Source organism: Drosophila virilis, chromosome 3 (assembly GCF_030788295.1).
Source record: "Drosophila virilis strain 15010-1051.87 chromosome 3, Dvir_AGI_RSII-ME, whole genome shotgun sequence".
Taxonomy (NCBI): domain Eukaryota; kingdom Metazoa; phylum Arthropoda; class Insecta; order Diptera; family Drosophilidae; genus Drosophila; species Drosophila virilis.
The window spans coordinates 21604003-21620969 of NC_091545.1; the positions used below are offsets into that span (position 1 = coordinate 21604003).

The window sequence follows — 16967 nt, forward strand, 5'->3', positions numbered from 1 at the left end:
AATATTAAACATTATGCAACTTTTCTAATTGATATCAATTTTCAAAATGCTTTTATTCAATTTAATTTTAACTTATTTTCCACAACTAGCTAACGCAAATAACTAAACTCAAAATATAAAAGCCACAAAAATTATAAACCAAACCCACCAAAATGTCCAAAAAACTCCCAACTATATCCGTAACCGCCGAGCAGCATTCCAATTCATCCTCATCCTCGCATGACTCCGATAGTAATGACATGGACTATGGTCGCAACAGCGGGGGCGTCACAGATGTTGAAGACTTTGACAGTCAAGCCGAGGTTCTTAAGCTAAGCTCAAGACGCGGCTCTGGCAGTGTATCGCCTAGGCAAAAAACCCAGCTACAAAAATCGAAACCCTTTGAAAATGATGTCACTGACGTGGAGGACTACGAAACAGATTCGGACGATGAAGAGAAGAGCATCGCTTATCCCGAATTGAAATTATCGCTACGAGAATTTTTACAACAAGGACACCAAAATCAGGAGGCCGTGGACAATGACGCCAAGGAGAGTTGTGAAATTAGAGCGGGTAACTTTCTTCAAGCACAAAACCTTAATGGTCTGGCCGACTACCTTACCGACTGCGAAGATTATGACACAGACTCCGAAGTAGGCTATGGCTGTGAGAAGTCTGTGTGTGTTGACCTAGATAATGCAGTGGGCGATCAGGGACGCGTCAATATAGCCGATGGCGAGAAGCATGAGGATGACTCCGATCACTACGAGGATGTCTCTGTCATTAGCGACATCAGTGATTTGGCTTCAGCCATGTCCGACTGCACTGGAATTGGTATTCACGTACGTGGCATGTCTGAGGATGAGGTGCTTATGGTATCCGGCAGTGGCAGTGAAGAGGTATGTCAAATAGCCTGCTCGAGTACCGAGTCGGAATCGGGTGGCGCAGCTGGTAGAAGCGCCAGCATAAGTGAAGCCAGCTTGCCCCCGATAGATGTGGCCTTTGTAAACGCCAGTGGAGAACCTCGCAGAAACTCCAAGTCCATATTCCTAAATACTGAGCAAAGACATTTTTTACAAGTAACCCCCAAAAACGATGAGGTACTAACGGACATTGAAGGCATCGATGATTCAGGAGCCGAAGACAGCTTTGATAATGAGGATGACAATGAAGAGCCCATACCACGTGCTATAATTCTAGCTATAGGCGATGATGGCACCTGCCTAACGGATGTGGAGGACATGTGTTGCGATGACCTTTCGCTAACAAGCGCCGTGCCCGAAGCGATTTCTGTAGCCCCCGAGGTATTGCCACAGCCACATCGCGAAGTCGTTGAGTTAAAAGAGGACAAGTATGGCGATACGATTACTAATGTCATGCCTATGAAAAGCAACTACGAATTTGGTATACCCAACCACTTAAAGGATGTCAACCATACCGATTCAGAAGAATACTCATGTATGGAAGACGTAAGCGCAACTATTTCTCTAGCCGAGGAACTGGCTGTTGGATCACCAGGTCTAATAGAGAATGAAGTCATTGTTTCGAATGAACTATTAAAACAGCAAAACAAACGTTTGGAGGTGCTGTCGAATGCCGAATCTGTCACTGACGTCGAAGAAATCTTTGTGGCAGGCACTAACCGACGCAAGAAGTTGAAGACGCGCACACTGAGCAAGGGTAAAAACAAGCTGCTGGATGTTGTCAAGGGCAATGAGGCAGGCGTAACCGATGTGGAAGACATGGAGCTGAGCGAGTGTGACCTACCGCCAGGCGTTAAACGTGTGGCACAACTCAAACATCAAGCCAAGGGCCACAATGCAGACAAGCTAACTGATGCCGAAGATATTTCCACTGACGACGTATCCGATGCTTCTGAGGCTTCATTGCCGCCGGCTGAGTTACCCAAACAGTCTCAAAACAAGTCCAAATCGCATCCACTTCACTTGCGTTTACGTAAAGACGATGCCGTCAGTCAGCAGAACACAGACATCGAAGATGTGCAACTGCCCTCCGATGCCGAGGATGCACTTGAGCCCCCGGAAATCAAGGTGGCCAATAGCAATAGCAAAGAGCTCAACGATATGTTAAATGAGAGTTATACCGTGGTGCACGAAAGGAGCGGCAGAAGTTTCAATGCCGAGGCCGAGAAGCTGCACATAAAGGGTGTGATACGGGATGCCCACACAGACGTTGAATATGTTGAATCCGATGAGTCAGCTGCTAGAGGCGGCAACTAGTCAGCCCGTATCCCTATTCTCAATATATATAACGAAAACAATCTTAACAATAGTTCATAGCTCGTATAAGTGTCCACATATAAGATACCTAATGAAACTCAACTGAATACATAACACATACACTCAACCATATTGTAAGTAAACCTGACAATTGATAATCACTTAACTATATATAAAATTACATTTTCGTTAAAATTTTTATCACACAACAAAGCAACGAAAGCCTGAAACTAATTGCTATTGTCTGCCCTAACTATGTGCCCCCGTAAAATACTAACAAATATTAATTATCACCTAAGCGTCGTTCAACTAACATTTTAACTACTTAAGTAATTATAGCTAAAAAAAAAAACAAAAAAGATCTTTGGAGTCTATTTGTTTCGTCCTTGTTTTGAGTCCGTTTTGTTAAATTTTTTTTTATATTTTGTAGCATATAATTAAAGTATGTAATTGCTTTTAGGTTAACTTTATGTTCGCTTTGTGCAGTCAAATATCGTTACTAATCGCTGGCTTGTTCGTTTACAGAAGGATTTACAAAAACAACAATTGCTCCATCCATTCTGCATACAGAAAATGTAGCCCAAGAAATTGGTAAGTTCTGCTTGCAGTATTATATCTAAAGAGCTTTTCATAATTTTGCGCGTACATTATCTCATGCGCTTCACAAGTATATTAAAATATTTATTATCAAATTGTTTCTTATTGTTTGACAAATGCAATTAAAGCTCATTGAAATAGTTATTATGCCGTCTAACCAAGTTTGGTAAACCGAATACGCTGCTAAAAGATTTCGCTCACATCACCAATATCACCGCATTTCTAACACCATCTTCTATCCACACATAATGTTGCACATATTTACAATTAAAAAATATTTCGAAAACTCGCTTCTCATGCCGCTCATGATTTCCAAGCTTGTCAACTACTACTATCTAATTTCTATCTATCAATGAATATGTGCAATTGTCTTACAGATGATGTTAAAGTTGGTGAAGGTGATGATGGCGAAGATCTTGTGGCACGCATCCGCGAGGAAGCCAAAATTCTAGTCGAACACGTGCTCGAAGAGAGTGTTGATTTCATTGAATGCCAGGGGGAACAGCCCAATGGCCACGACTTTATAAAGCACGAATACAATTCTGAGAGTGAAAACTATGCTATAACATGCGACGATATTAGCGGCGTTGATGTCATCAAATCGCCAACCATTGAGTCCATGTCGGGCAAGTCATTCGATGATAACATGAGTTTTACCGACGAGCACATTAACTTACCCTTGCATGCCCAAAACATGACAACAACAACAACAACAATTACAACGCAGTTGCAACAACAACATCAGCAGCAGCAGCAGCAGCCACAAGCTAATGTTGCTGCCACAAGCCCATCAACAGCAAAAGGTAATCTATAAAGCCATGCAATCTGTAAGCTCTACGATAGCATAGCAGTTGGGAGCCTTATGGGATTTTAGCCGAATGTTATTATCCTTAGGGATGCGTAGTCCGTTGAATATAATCATTATCCTGTATTCTTTGTTTGTTTGCCCATATGTCATCCCCGAAAACGTACGAATCATGTAGTGCCTAGTGAAGGGGATAAGAAAATGGAGGTGCGTACCAGACGTATCGAGCATAAGATTGAAAAATTATCCGCTGATGTTGATGTCAGCGATGTCAGCGCCCGATTTAATGAGACATTCGAGACAGTTGTGCAAGAGGACGAGATAAGTGCTCTGCAGGGTGATTATTCCAAGCTCAGTTGGGATGATAGTGTGTCACCCACGACTAACACAATGGCCGACATGGCACAGACCCAACTGACGCCCGATAATGATATTCAAGAATTGACAACAGGTATCATCAGTATATCAGCACATACACCTACTTACCATATGATTTAATATGTACCATATATTGCTTTATATAGTTCCTCTATTGGTGATTTGCGTAGATTGTGAATAAAAAATCGAATTGTATATTGTACAGCGCTCGTTTTGGTTTACACTTATCTAATATATGAAATGGCGGCCAATAATAACGAAAATACTTTTTGTTCAAGTTGAGCTCTAATTGCATTTAATCTTGTGTTTTAAATTGTTAAAATAGTTCAAGTTTATTCATACGAACTATGCTATGCATGTCAACTCCATAAATGTCTATCAATCATTACTATCCAATTCATTTACAACTGTTCTATTCTATTCTAACTCTAAGAACCTATCAAACTATTTATCGCTAATCCTCTTACTAACCCACTCATAGAAATTTAACACCTTATTCTGTTGTGTTCTTCTTCTTGTTATTGTATACTTCTGTTGTCTCTTCCTCATCTTCTGATTTCGACTTTCGCAACACTTTTAAAATTGCTTTTATTTTCACACCTATTGTTTTGTAGAAACAGGCGGCGATTTACCAATTTCAACCGATACTACCCCTATACCACCGTCGGCTGTTGTAGAAACAACAACAACAACAACGACAACATCAGCTGAAACGGTGGTCGAAACCAATACTTTGGCGACCTCCAGCCACGACACACCCACACCGAAACCTCGCGTACTCAAAACAAGCCCGCCCGACTCCATCTCCGAAGGCACAGATAGCACCACCATTCCACATCAAGTGCAACAATCCGACTTACCGATCGACAATTCCGCACCAGTTCCGAAACCACGAGCGCCCATTAAGCACACAGATCAGTTTGAGAACCTGGCTGCCTTGGGCGAGCAATCCGACAGTATTAGCCTGCGTAGCTTTGATTTTACAGAGGATATTTCCAAAACAGACGAACCCTCTACAGAACTGTCCATACGTTCTCAGCAACGAGATGTAGTCACCACAACCACCACTACAACTGCTTCTGAGGATCATACCGAAAGCTTCGAGCCAACGAGTGAGATTTCAGTGGACGAAGCAGATACTGAAAAATCGGAGGGTGTTGAGAAGACAACCAGCTTTTATATTGGCGAGTCAAGTCGAAATGTAATCATCAAAACTTCTACGAAATCTCCCAGCATGACGCCACAGGATGAAGATCCTAAGACGGAAATGAATATTGAGGCCAAAGATATATCACTGATGAAGGAGGTGTCCGTCGATTCGGATGAAGCCAACGATGCTTTCAAAGAATATGTAACTATGAAGCCCGATGATCCCCTCACTTTAGATAGTAAAATAGTTAGACAAAGTTCAGAAACTCGAAATGATCTCTTAGAATTTGAAAATGCTGACAAAGATAAATCCACCGATGCAAAACTTTCTAAAGTCACCACCGAGGAGAGCCTAACCACGTCGACAGGCTCTAGTGGTCGTGCTGTTATAGAGGTGGCACCTTCAAGTAGTGAAGATCCAGACGAGTCCAGTAAGGAAATTCCGGAAATAGTCAACACAATAGCTGAAAAGCCAGACAAATTCGAGCTTCCACTTGAGAAAAGTGAGTGGGAAACATCAGAAAAGGAAATTCCAACTACAAGTAAGCCAAAGGTAGTGCACTCGCCACAGCAACCACAAGCAGCAACTGAGAAACATGTCATTGACGAGATGCCCATTGCAGATATTCAAGAATCCGTCGAGAAAGTAAAAAAAGATTTTGAACTTAACAAAATGCCTCAAGCTTTTAGCACTGACGCTGAGAATGAGGACGTATCATCCTTTATAGGTATACCCGAACTTCAAGCCTCCACAATAGACGGTACCCAGCCACCAGAGGGTCTTTTCGATACAACCATCAAGGAGACATTAAACAAACAAGCTGCTATAGCTCACTATGCCAAAGATGTGTTTGGCCAAGTAGAGCGGCGTGATGATCATGGATCTCTCGGGTTTGTCTCAACAGGCACGGCTGAAGATTTTAGTTCAATGGAGGATCGTTTAACGAAGGAAGAGCAAGGCTCACTCGGGTTTATATCTACGGAAACGGCTGAAGACTTTAGTTCTATGGAGGACTATTATACGGAGAGGCTAGCAACAGCCTCTGTAGTCGTAGAAGACAGCATTGCAGATAAATCCATGAGCAGTAATTTTGAAGAAGTGGTTTCAGATCAAAGTATTAAGCCTGTGGACTTAGTGGTTCATCGCATAAAAAGTGATAGCTCGCCAGACTCCGCCAATCGCTGGTCCATTCCAGATGTTGATAATTCCAGCTCCAGTGATAGTTATCACAAGAGCTTCGAGAAAACACACAGTCGTCCACTTTCGTCTGATGTAGAAAACTTGCTTACTGGCACTGGAACCTCAAGCGAATACCAAACAGCTCGCGACTTCACACCTTCCACCTGTCGCGATGGTACCGAATACGTGAGTGCAGTCAGTACCCTGGGTAGCAGCAGTGGAAAGTCTATTAGCTCGCATGAGAGCATGCGCAGCCTGGACTCGCAGTCGGAAACATCGGCCAATCTGATGAGCATTGATGTCTCTGAGCTGTCCGAGACTTTGGTAGCATCATCAACAGAAGCTGATGCCTTAGAGGCTGAAGAAATGGCTCGCCTGCACGAGTTGCGCGCAGATGACGACGATAGCGATGAAAGCCTTGATATGATAGCTTCTTCGCATCACAGTGCCGACCAGCAAAGCTTGATGAAGCGCTCTCAGGAAATGATATTCAAGCCTAAATCCGAGCCTGAAATTATACCTCAGCAACAATCGGTTGAGACAATGCAGATTGAAGAGTATCCCAAGCCAAAAGAAGTTGAGCGTACTTGGGGCTTAGCATATCCGATTGATGAAAAAGAGGGAAAGATCGATAGTTCTCGGGATAGCGATAAGGGTGAAGATATCTTGCTTTATCACGGCGACCCCAGACGTTCGATTGACGAATCGAAGCTGGCATCAAGTTTAGACGAAGGAAGCATACTTTCCGTCAGCATGTCTAGCACATCGAATATTGACACCGTTGTCGAAAACTTTGATGATATAATTGGCTCTGCCGGCTCATCATCTTTGACGGGAATTGAAGGTTTTCAGTATGGCCACGATGATCCAGTACCTTCCACATCAATACCCGAAGATACATTTGTATTGGAGATGGAAAGTAAGGAAAATTCACCACAAGACTCAAATGCCAGTACGCCACCTGGCAGTGAGTCAAAGAGACGTGGTCACAAGCGCAATGAGAGTACAACAATTTCTGGAGATGCCCTGAAAAATTTGGACAAGGATTCAGTTTTACCAGGCGAAGGCAAGGAATCCGAAAGTGAGTCCGACACAGATCCCTATGAATCCGAATATGCTCGTCAGTTCCGCTCCCCGAAAGAACGAAAACACAAGAAAAAGAAACAAGCCGCTGCAGAAATGGATCACAGCTCCGAGCTTGAGAAACGTCCATTTACACCTTCTCAGCTGGTAGCCGAAGTTATTGTTGAGGATGCAACAGAAGAGTTGGAGGCGGAAGCAGCTATGATTGAAGAGCGACGACCATCACAAAATATGCAAAACTATTCAAATATACCCGACATTATGGTAACTGAGGATGTGAAGTCGCCCATTTTAGAAGATGCTGATGAGTACCCTGAGAAGACTTTGTACAAGGTTCGCACTGAAGAGGAGCTTGACAAGGCTACTGATGTTGGCACTTATCAAAAAGCCAAGGCTGAAGAGAAAGAACTGGACTTCCAAAGGCGTGTACAGGAGCAATATAAACAGAAACTCGAAGAACTAAAACGCGCCGAAGTGGGTGCTGATTACGATGATCAACGAGCAGCGGATTCACCGGACTCCTTCGAAATGGTGGAACAGCCTGATATATCTGACGAGTTTGTCATAATTGAAGAAGTAGCCAAAGAGGCCAATGAGGCTGACCTGGGAGGCAGGAGCATTAAGATTAAGCCAACTAAATATGAGCAAAAGCATGATGAAGATGTCGAAAAAATCATTATCAAATCGGCACCTGCCGACCCCAAACTCGGCTCCCAGTTGTACAAGGACGACCTCAATTTTGAGTTTGAGGAAAGCCCACCAACGGGAGCCAGCAGTAGCAGCGAGCAGCAGGAGGAGAGCGATTCCAGCGATACAGCAGCAGCTAATAAGCGATGGGTCGAGATGCAGCTAACTGATACACAGCTACGCTATCCTTACGATCTGACGGGCGCTGTGCTCGAAGACATCAAGGAGGAGGATGGAGAATTTGAAGTGGGCAGCAGTCGCATCAGCAGTTTCAAGGACTCCTTCTCAAGCACACCCGAATACGATCTGGCAGCACGCCGCTATCATTCGCGAGGTGAACACGACGATGTGTCTATGAGCAGCCTGCAAGAGTTCGAGTCACTGGAGCAGGCTATTTCATTAGAGAACCGAAATCGCGCCCACCAGGGCTCCACGGACTCCAGCAACGGCAGCTTCACACGCCGCTATATGGTGAGACATAGTGGAAGCGGCACAGTGCCTGGCGATGATGTCTCCATATCCAGCTTAAAGGATTTTGAGGGATTGGAGAATGCATGCATCGAAGCTCATCTGATTGAAATTAAGGCAAAGGAGGAAGCTGCTCTGCTCTCGCGTTCCGACGAGTCCAACAAATCAAATGGCAGCGACCATGGCGCTGCGGGTAATGTGGTGGTCACCAAGGTTACTCGCACTGTGACCCGCACCGAAGTGTTGCCAGCAGGGCAAGCTGACAACCTTGAACATTTGCTCAAGCAACAATTGGAACGGGATGAATTTGATTCGAAAGCAGTTAGTACAGTGAAAATTACCGAAATACCAGCCACAGAACTGGATCCAAAGTCAAAAATTGACAGCCAGGATTCCGAAAAGGACAGCATCGACAGCATGGAGATAAGGAGCCATGACATGATGACTAGCAGCATAGAAAGCTTCGATATATCGAAGGACGCCACCACACGCTCAGACATCGACTCGTTGGAAATTGACAAACGGCATTCGCGACAGGAGAGCATTGAATCTTTCGGGGATGAGCAGCTGGATCTTATGTCTAAACTAGTCAGCGGAGGCGGAGTAACATTAGGTGATGGATTGACAACCACAACGACGACCACAACCACCAGCACCGATGCCGATGGCCAAGAGCACACAGTTACGCGCGTGATAACCACCACAACTGTGTCCGGTGGCAGTGGTATTCTGGAATTGCCTCTGGATGAGAGCGGTATGTCAAAGGATATATCCGTTGATTCTCTGAATCTGTGCATTGAGCAAACAACCAGCTCGGCAGGCACAACAGCCACGTACCAGACCAGCGCAGGAAATTCACAGATGTCGGGCAGTGTTACTAGCTGTGCATCAAGTACATTAATGGAAGACTCGTTTCCTGGTGTGGGTGGCATGTCGTCCTCTCAAATGTCGGCCAGTTTCTGGTCGCACGATGAGTCCACGGTGGTTGAGGATGAGGATCTAAGGACACAACAACAACAACAACAACAACAGCATCAACAACAGTAAAGATGAGAAGGAAAGAATTAATAAATAAAGGGCTTAAACAATGACTAAGAATTTTTGGCTAGGTAAGCATTATAAGGCAAGGCTTCTCCGCTTTTAGTTGTACTTATGATTTACGGTTTTTATTTGGTCTCAATAAATAAGCAGTAGAGCTCAACATTGACAGAGAATCATGTCGCCTATATGCAAAATGAATTGAATATCTTTACTAAATTCTAATTTTCTTTCACACACTTTTGCAGACAAGATGTTCAACTAAGGATGACAATTAAAACGCATCTTCTGTCGGATTACTGACTATGAAACATTTTGAATGGGACACCAGATCACCAACTTTAGACGTCACGGACCTTGATTATCTTAAACTTGAATTACCATTGAATAAGAAACTAGCAAATTCGTCATTTTTTCATCAGTATAAACATTTTAAATGTATTTGAAATGCAACACATGAGTTTTAAATACTTATAAATATTATAAAAATTGCAAAAATTGAATATGGCAAGCATTAATTGTTTCGCATTTTCTGTAATTGGCTTTAATGTTTTAACATTTAAAATAAAAATCAAATCTTATAAGGAACAACAATTCTTGAGCTAACGCATTGTATCGAAATGCAGAATACACATTCGCTTTTAATTTGATGTAGTTATACTTATATGTATCTATTAAATGAATCGCTTATTATTGTAGTTTAATTTAAGCAAAATATACAAGTGCATATGTAAAGAGCAAGTAGGAAAGGAAAGGCCTGGGAAGTGAAATGCTTTTAAAGTCTCATTTTTTACAAGAACCAAGCAAATTTTTACGCTTGCATATTTTAATGAAAAATATACATACAATATTATACAATAACAAACCGAAATGCATAGATAAAATTTAAAACACTTATATACAAAAACACAACCCATAATAATAATTCACATACAGCCGCAACATACAAAAAATTCATATACTTAATGCTAATTTTCGTAATGCACACCTTGCAGTGTATTCATAATATTCTTACATATTACAAGATTTAAACGTCTTAGCATCACCAGTGTAATGGGTTATAAATAAAATATTTGTGTTAAAAACATACAGCAAGAAAAAAAAACAACAAAAAACATTATTTGTATTGTAAACCACACGCGTATGAATAACCAAATAAAATGCTTAATAAAAATTGCTTTAGATGTTTTAAATCGATTGTATATAATTTCTATTAATGTTCTTTATTATTATTATTACACATTTTCAGCGAAAACCTTTTTCGATTAGTTCTAATTCGTTGTAATAGATTAAATCTGGTATTAGATGGAAAATTTCAAATTTTGAATTAAATACCATAATTTAATACCAAATATAACAGTTAGACGGGAACTGCTTTTCTGCGCAAGTACACTTGATAACCATTTAGTACTGACTACGTGCACTTAACATGGTGAGCAATCGATTCGATGAGAAAAAAGATAATTTTACAACCAATTCCAGTGCGTGGTTTGAAACCCCGCTGTTTCGGTTCAGATGGATAATTGAATGTTTATTTATGCAATATGGTCTGGACAGCGATATTTTTTGAAATGAATTTTCATGGAGCAATTCCAAAGGTTGAGTTCATACGTGTATAAGTTTGAAACTGATTTGCCAAAACTGTCAAGCACTACATGTAAATGTACCGAATGTAAAAGAACCAGTTCTGTAAGCAGCTGGTTCGTTTAGTAGGTAGCTCGACAACACTGGATAGCACACATTACAGCTGACGACGAAAGCAACAGCTGACGAAGCAGCAAGACGAAGCGAACAAGCAATACTTCGTGCGTATGGAATAGAAAATTGGAAAAAAGGGCAACTGCACAGTGAAAAAGTGATGGAAAAATGTGGTTTTTAAGCGAGTAATTGCGTAGCAGTTAAAACCCAGTTCAATAAAATACGAATATAAATAATTCAACGCACAAATAAGCTATGAAATTGCTGCCAAAATTTCTTATTCTTCGTCGTTGTTGCTATCGCATTTCGTATTGAGCTGACAGAAGCCAAGAAGCAGATGACAGATGCAAAACTAAAATCTACGTGCAAATTTGTGAAATTCATTGAAGATTAAGATAACAAACGAATGCTGAGGCATTGGTGCAAATAATTCTAATTATACAACAGCCCAACTGTGTTCCCCTCAAAGGCCGAAACTGGTTATACACACAGCGACGACAACGACAGCGACGACGACGACGACGGCAGCGACGGCGACGACAACGGCAACGAAGGAACGGGAGCAGCAGCAGCAGCAGCAGCGAAAGGCAGTTCGTCGCAGCGGAGAGTGAGGGTGAGTAAAAATCGATTTGTTGCACAAAACGCCACACACACACACACACACACACACACACAAACAAACACACAACTGTGACAACCCTGTGCACGAGGGCGAGTGGTTGACATGGGCGGGGCGGGACCTCAACGTGGACGAGAAGCTGAAAAGCTGACGAACTATTCTGATGGGATGCACATTACAATTTGTTGTATACATTTCCAGGCAATGGAAAAAATCAAACTAAAGGTTATTGGCGTGCTGCGCGAGCGCGACGGTGGCACGAATGTGAATCGCAGCAGTGGCGTCTCTGCTGGCGTTGGCAGTCATCAGGTGGGCGTGGGCGTGGCCGTTGCAATTGGGGTCACGCAGGACAATGGCAATGGCAACGATAACGGCAACGCCCCTGGACCAGAACGAAACGATGCACATGCACTAAGTGCAGTCGGTGGCGGCGGTGCAGTTACCGGAGCGGGGGGTGCGGCACGCACCTCGGTCCTCTCCCGGCCGCAAACATCAAAAATCAGCGCACTTGATCTGGCAGGCATATTGAACACGAAGCGGCGACTCGAATGGACCAAGGAGTGGCTGCGAAAGAACCAATCCGAATTTCTCAGCAAGGAAAATCTGCTCAGCGAGCTGCAGTCACGCAAGGACGAGTGCTACCATTTGAATTACTTCCTAGCCATAACTGAGAGCCAGTTTCGATATCTGGTACAGAAACTGGAGCCCATCATTAGCCAGTATGCGCCTCAGCGCAAAAAGAAATCCTTCAGCGCCGAGGAGCGTCTGGCCATAACGCTCAAGTATTTGGCAACGGGTAAGCATTGCTCGCAGATCGAATCTGAATCCGTTTAACAATTACTTGACTCATTTACTTATATACATAAATGTGTACGTTGCGTACATGCAGATCGATGTGCATCCATTTGGTAATGTGTGTGTGTATGTCTTTGTTGCAGGTGAAGTGCATTCTTGTCGAAACTACTGCTTCCGTGCCTCCAAATTTGTGATAAACGAAATGATTGCCAATATCTGTCTGGGCTTCTACGAGCACCTCAAGGACCAATACGTGACACTACCAAAGACTGATGAGCAGTGGCGCAACGCGGCCACGGACATGGAGCGCAAACACAACCTGCCCCAGTGCGTGGGTAATCTGTTTATGCGCAGCATTCAGCTGCAGAACAGCGTCAGCAACGACGATCGCAAGCGTGCGGCCGTCATCTTTACGGCCATTGTGGATGCGGACAACAATTTCCAGTATGCGAAGGTGGAACGTGCGGCGAACAGTCGGCCAAATGATATATACAACCAGACCACTGCCGTTGAGCTAATCGAGCACAAGATGCTGGCGTTAGAGGCACAATCGGAGCCGCATCGCAAGGGCTACTATCTGGCCGGTGATGCAGTGCTGCCCAGCACATCCTATTTGATCAGTACGCGCAATTTGGCCAAGGAGAGCCCCGCGTACGCTGCGCTTGAACAGATTAATGCTCATGCTGAGCAAACGATGCGTATATTGTGCAATATATTTCCCATACTGGCGCAACCACTGCGCGTCAGCGAGAAGCACATCGGGGAGGTGGTGCTAGGCTGTGTGGCATTATATAATTTCCTGCGGAAGACAGACGATTCATTTCGGCGCAACAGCGACAGCATAGTGCAGCAGCGAGGCGGCATGGAGCAGCAGCAGCCCGCCTATGTGGACAGCGAGGACATCGACGAGGACTGCATAATGCTGGCCACCGAGGAGGAGCTGCGCGAACGAGCCGAGTTTACGCCTAGCGTTGGACTGACCACCTGCTTTCAGACGTTGAGCGCACAGCGTGGTGATACGCCCGAGGGCCAAGCCAAGCGAGACTGGCTGCTCCAGCTGCCAATAGTTGGGGCACAACAGCAAAATGGCAATGCCACCGCGAACGGGGGTATATATTAGTGCAATTTTACCTAAGTACTTTACGAATTTTGTATAGTTCCTTGTTTTCTATTTTCTAAATCATAATCTATATCTTATATATGAATTGGCATTGGCATTGGCATTGATTATGTTGCTAGCCATAGTTTTGCCACTTTCTTCTGCATTAAGTGAGCTGTTCTTTTGCTTCTGTGCTTTAAGGTTCTGTAAAGTTAGTTTAGGTTTTTAATTTGGAAGTTCAGTGAAATGCTATGTGTGATGTCTCAAATCTCTATTGTGGCCCAGTGCTCCCGGGGAGCTATGCGAGTGCGACCACCAAACGTTTTGGCGCGCGAGAATCGAGATGAAAGAAAACAAAGAAATAACAAAAAAAAAAAAAAAAACAAAAAAAAACGAAATAAGAAAACAGATCAACAAAATTAAAAGTTTAGTATTCGTATTTAAGCAAACAACAAATTATACATAATTATATTTACAATAAATGTGTAAGGAATGGTCTTTACGTGTCGAAATCTAAGATCGGCATCTTCTCAACATTAAATACTGCTCCAATGCGGCCAGCTCTGCACGACAACGTACAACGCATCACCCGGACTTTTGGTGGCGCTCAACTGGCGATGGCCCAGCAGCTGATAATTCTCGGCAAGCTGACCCTGTCTGACAGCATGGTCCAGTAATGACTGTGCAGCAGCCAGAGCTGCATCCGTCGGCGGCTGCTCGTCGAAGTTTCCAATGAAGGCAATGGCCAGGCTGCCGGCATTATTACCAGCCGCAATGGCGCCCTGTTGACTTGGACTGCGTCCCTCGTAGACAAGGCCATTGCCGCCAATCAAATAGTGATAGCTAATATCCGAGTACTTCATTCTCATCATCTGGTACGTCTGAATGCTGCTCACCTGGGCGGCACAGCTCTGATCATCGATGCAGCCACGCCCAGCCGTGTGAGCGATAACGGCTCGGCTCAGCGGTAGCGTCATCATCGTCATTTCCCCATTTGGCGGCCGGGCGCGCCAATCCGCACGAGAAACTATGGACAGCTCCGTCTGGCCGTTGGCAGCGGCGAGGGCCATAAGAAAACCAAAAAGCACGCTCCAGCCAAAGCTCATCTCGGTGCGGATCTCGACAAGCAACTGAGCTGGTGCTCGCGAATGGGCTGCGAACTTATTGACCGCTGATAATCAGCCTGCCCCGAAGCAGCGATTAACTACACTAGACCACATAAGCTGAGGGGAATTTTCTGTGGCGTCATATAAAAAAACATATACCTTTGTAATCATCTGTGAGGGCTTTTTTAATAGTTGCTGCCGATGCTTAAAACGCGTTTCTTGGTTTTAAATAAAACGCTACAAATTGATTAAATAGACGATGTTATTTAAAATTTATTTGATTTGATATTCGAACTAGGGCTATTAGCAGATCAACTGGCCTCAAAAAATGGGGGCCCGTTCGATAATTAAAACCTTTTTGATAATTTTTTTACAATTTCTCGAGTAAATAACATCCGATTTTTGAAAGTAATACCTTTTTGAATTTGTACGGAATTATGTCGTTTTAGAACGTCATATCTCCACGCGAAGTTATGTCGTTTTAAAACGTCATATCTCCGCGCGGAGTTATGTCGTTTTAGAACGTCATATCTCCACGCGAAGTTATGTCGTTTTAGAACTTCATATCTCCGCGTGGAGATATAACGTTTTAGAACGTCATATCTCCGCGCGAAGCTATGTCGTTTTAGAACGTCATATCTCCGCGCGGAATCTTGTCGTTTTAGAACGACATAACTTCGCGCGGAGCTATGTCGTCTTAGAACGTCATATCTCCACGCGAAGTTATGTCGTTTTAGAACGTCATATCTCCACGCGAAGTTATGTCGTTCTAAAACATTCAACTCATATGGACAGCGGCTGTTATTTGGCCAAAAGACTTTAAAAACGTTCTTATTTTTCCGAGATATAGGCCACCTCAAGGACCACTCTGATGACCTTTGGACAACATGCAGTCCTTGCTCTGTCAATTTAGAATATGTAATTTTTGTCTGCATGGATAAACGGGTGTAGATCGGCCGTATCCTTGCCGATCATGTTCTCCATTTGCCAACCTTAAGTCCTTATCGTCCCAATTTAGTATGTTTAATGAAAAGGACGAAAGTCTTTCAGACAGCCTAGATATGAGTACAATTTTTTCGTAAATTATCGAAGCCACAACTCGGCCGTATCTTTACAGATCCTGACAAGTCCTGAGTCAAACAAAGGACCTTAACTGTCCAAAGGACAACAAAATCGTCCTTGCCGTTTCAGAGATATGGCCAATTTTCTAAAAAGGACATTTTTTAATAAGCCATAGCTCGGCCAAATCCTTAAGGATATCGAAAGGATATCCCGTTTTGAGCTCGTGGTGAGCAGGACTATCGATTGGCATTCAAGGATTTCCAGGATTCGACAAAAAATTTCGTCTAAATTTATCCCAGGGGGTTGTCGCAAAAGTGGCTAAAATCGAAAAATTCGGGACTAACTTGGCCATTTGAAGGACTATCGGGATGTCCTTTGGACAGTAGATAGTGCTCGTTCTTCCATTTAAGAAAATATAACAAAAATGACGAATGTCCTTTAAATGGCAAAGTTTTAAGGACAATTTTTGCAAGAGAAAATAGGCCATAGCTCGGCCATATCCTAGCGTATCCTGACAAGTCCTGTGGCAAATAAATTGTATTAGCCAGGACTACCAACTTGCCGAAATTCATTAAGATCGTCCTGCTAGTTTTGAAGATATTTAAGGATTTGAGTTTTCGGGCCATTTCCGTGCGCTCCGGGATGAAAATTTCACAACTAAAAATACAAGTCCTGAGGTTCTTAGATGACCCCATATTTTGATGCAGATCGATGCAGGGGGTCAATACGATCCTAACGCACCATGTCTTTTGAAAATCTGCAAGGATATGACCGACTTATGTCTTTTTTTCTTTACATAAAATGCTTTTATATATTTTTCGCCCTGTTTAATTTCAATATGTTTTTATGCTTTCAGACTGACAAATTAAGGACTATAATGAGCTCTAAGGACCTCCACGACTGACAAAGCAAATTTTTCCAGGATCGGACTTTAATTAAGCCAGATATAGTTATTTTAAGTTTCAATAAGCTATGATTATGATT

The 16967-nt window shown here is 43.2% G+C and overlaps 4 protein-coding genes across 16 annotated transcripts in view; 3 read left to right on the forward strand and 1 right to left on the reverse strand.

Annotated features, from left to right (window-relative positions):
* Ank2 (Ankyrin 2) overlaps nt 1–10778 on the forward strand; it is a 61974-nt gene extending 51196 nt beyond the window's left edge. For 8 of the 13 annotated variants that reach the window (XM_070208002.1, XM_070207998.1, XM_032435414.2 and 5 more), the window contains 5 exons: nt 2745–2810; nt 3194–3619; nt 3800–4072; nt 4614–9675; nt 9853–10778. In XM_070208002.1, coding sequence (XP_070064103.1) covers nt 2745–2810; nt 3194–3619; nt 3800–4072; nt 4614–9613 — 5765 coding nt within the window. In that variant the 3' untranslated portion in view covers nt 9614–9675; nt 9853–10778. Of the gene's footprint in view, nt 1–89; nt 213–2744; nt 2811–3193; nt 3620–3799; nt 4073–4613; nt 9676–9852 lie in introns of those variants that run through there. The other 5 variants (XM_070208006.1, XM_070208009.1, XM_070208001.1 and 2 more) reach the window with 4 other exon arrangements.
* LOC26530701 (uncharacterized) lies at nt 153–2810 on the forward strand. Its single transcript, XM_032435415.2, has 2 exons — nt 153–2353; nt 2745–2810. The coding sequence occupies exon 1, from the start codon at nt 153–155 to the stop codon at nt 2217–2219; it is 2067 nt and encodes a 688-aa protein (XP_032291306.1). The 3' UTR covers nt 2220–2353; nt 2745–2810.
* Nucleotides 10779–11323: 545 nt separating the features above from the next.
* Nucleotides 11324–14730, forward strand: LOC6622776 (uncharacterized). The gene is made up of 3 exons (XM_002048157.4): nt 11324–11915; nt 12123–12717; nt 12860–14730. The coding sequence occupies exons 2-3, from the start codon at nt 12126–12128 to the stop codon at nt 13834–13836; spliced, it is 1569 nt and encodes a 522-aa protein (XP_002048193.2). The 5' UTR covers nt 11324–11915; nt 12123–12125; the 3' UTR covers nt 13837–14730.
* PGRP-SD (Peptidoglycan recognition protein SD) lies at nt 14235–14956 on the reverse strand. Its single transcript, XM_002048158.4, has one exon. The coding sequence runs from the start codon at nt 14919–14921 to the stop codon at nt 14352–14354; it is 570 nt and encodes a 189-aa protein (XP_002048194.1). The 5' UTR covers nt 14922–14956; the 3' UTR covers nt 14235–14351.
* Nucleotides 14957–16967: the final 2011 nt, after the last annotated feature.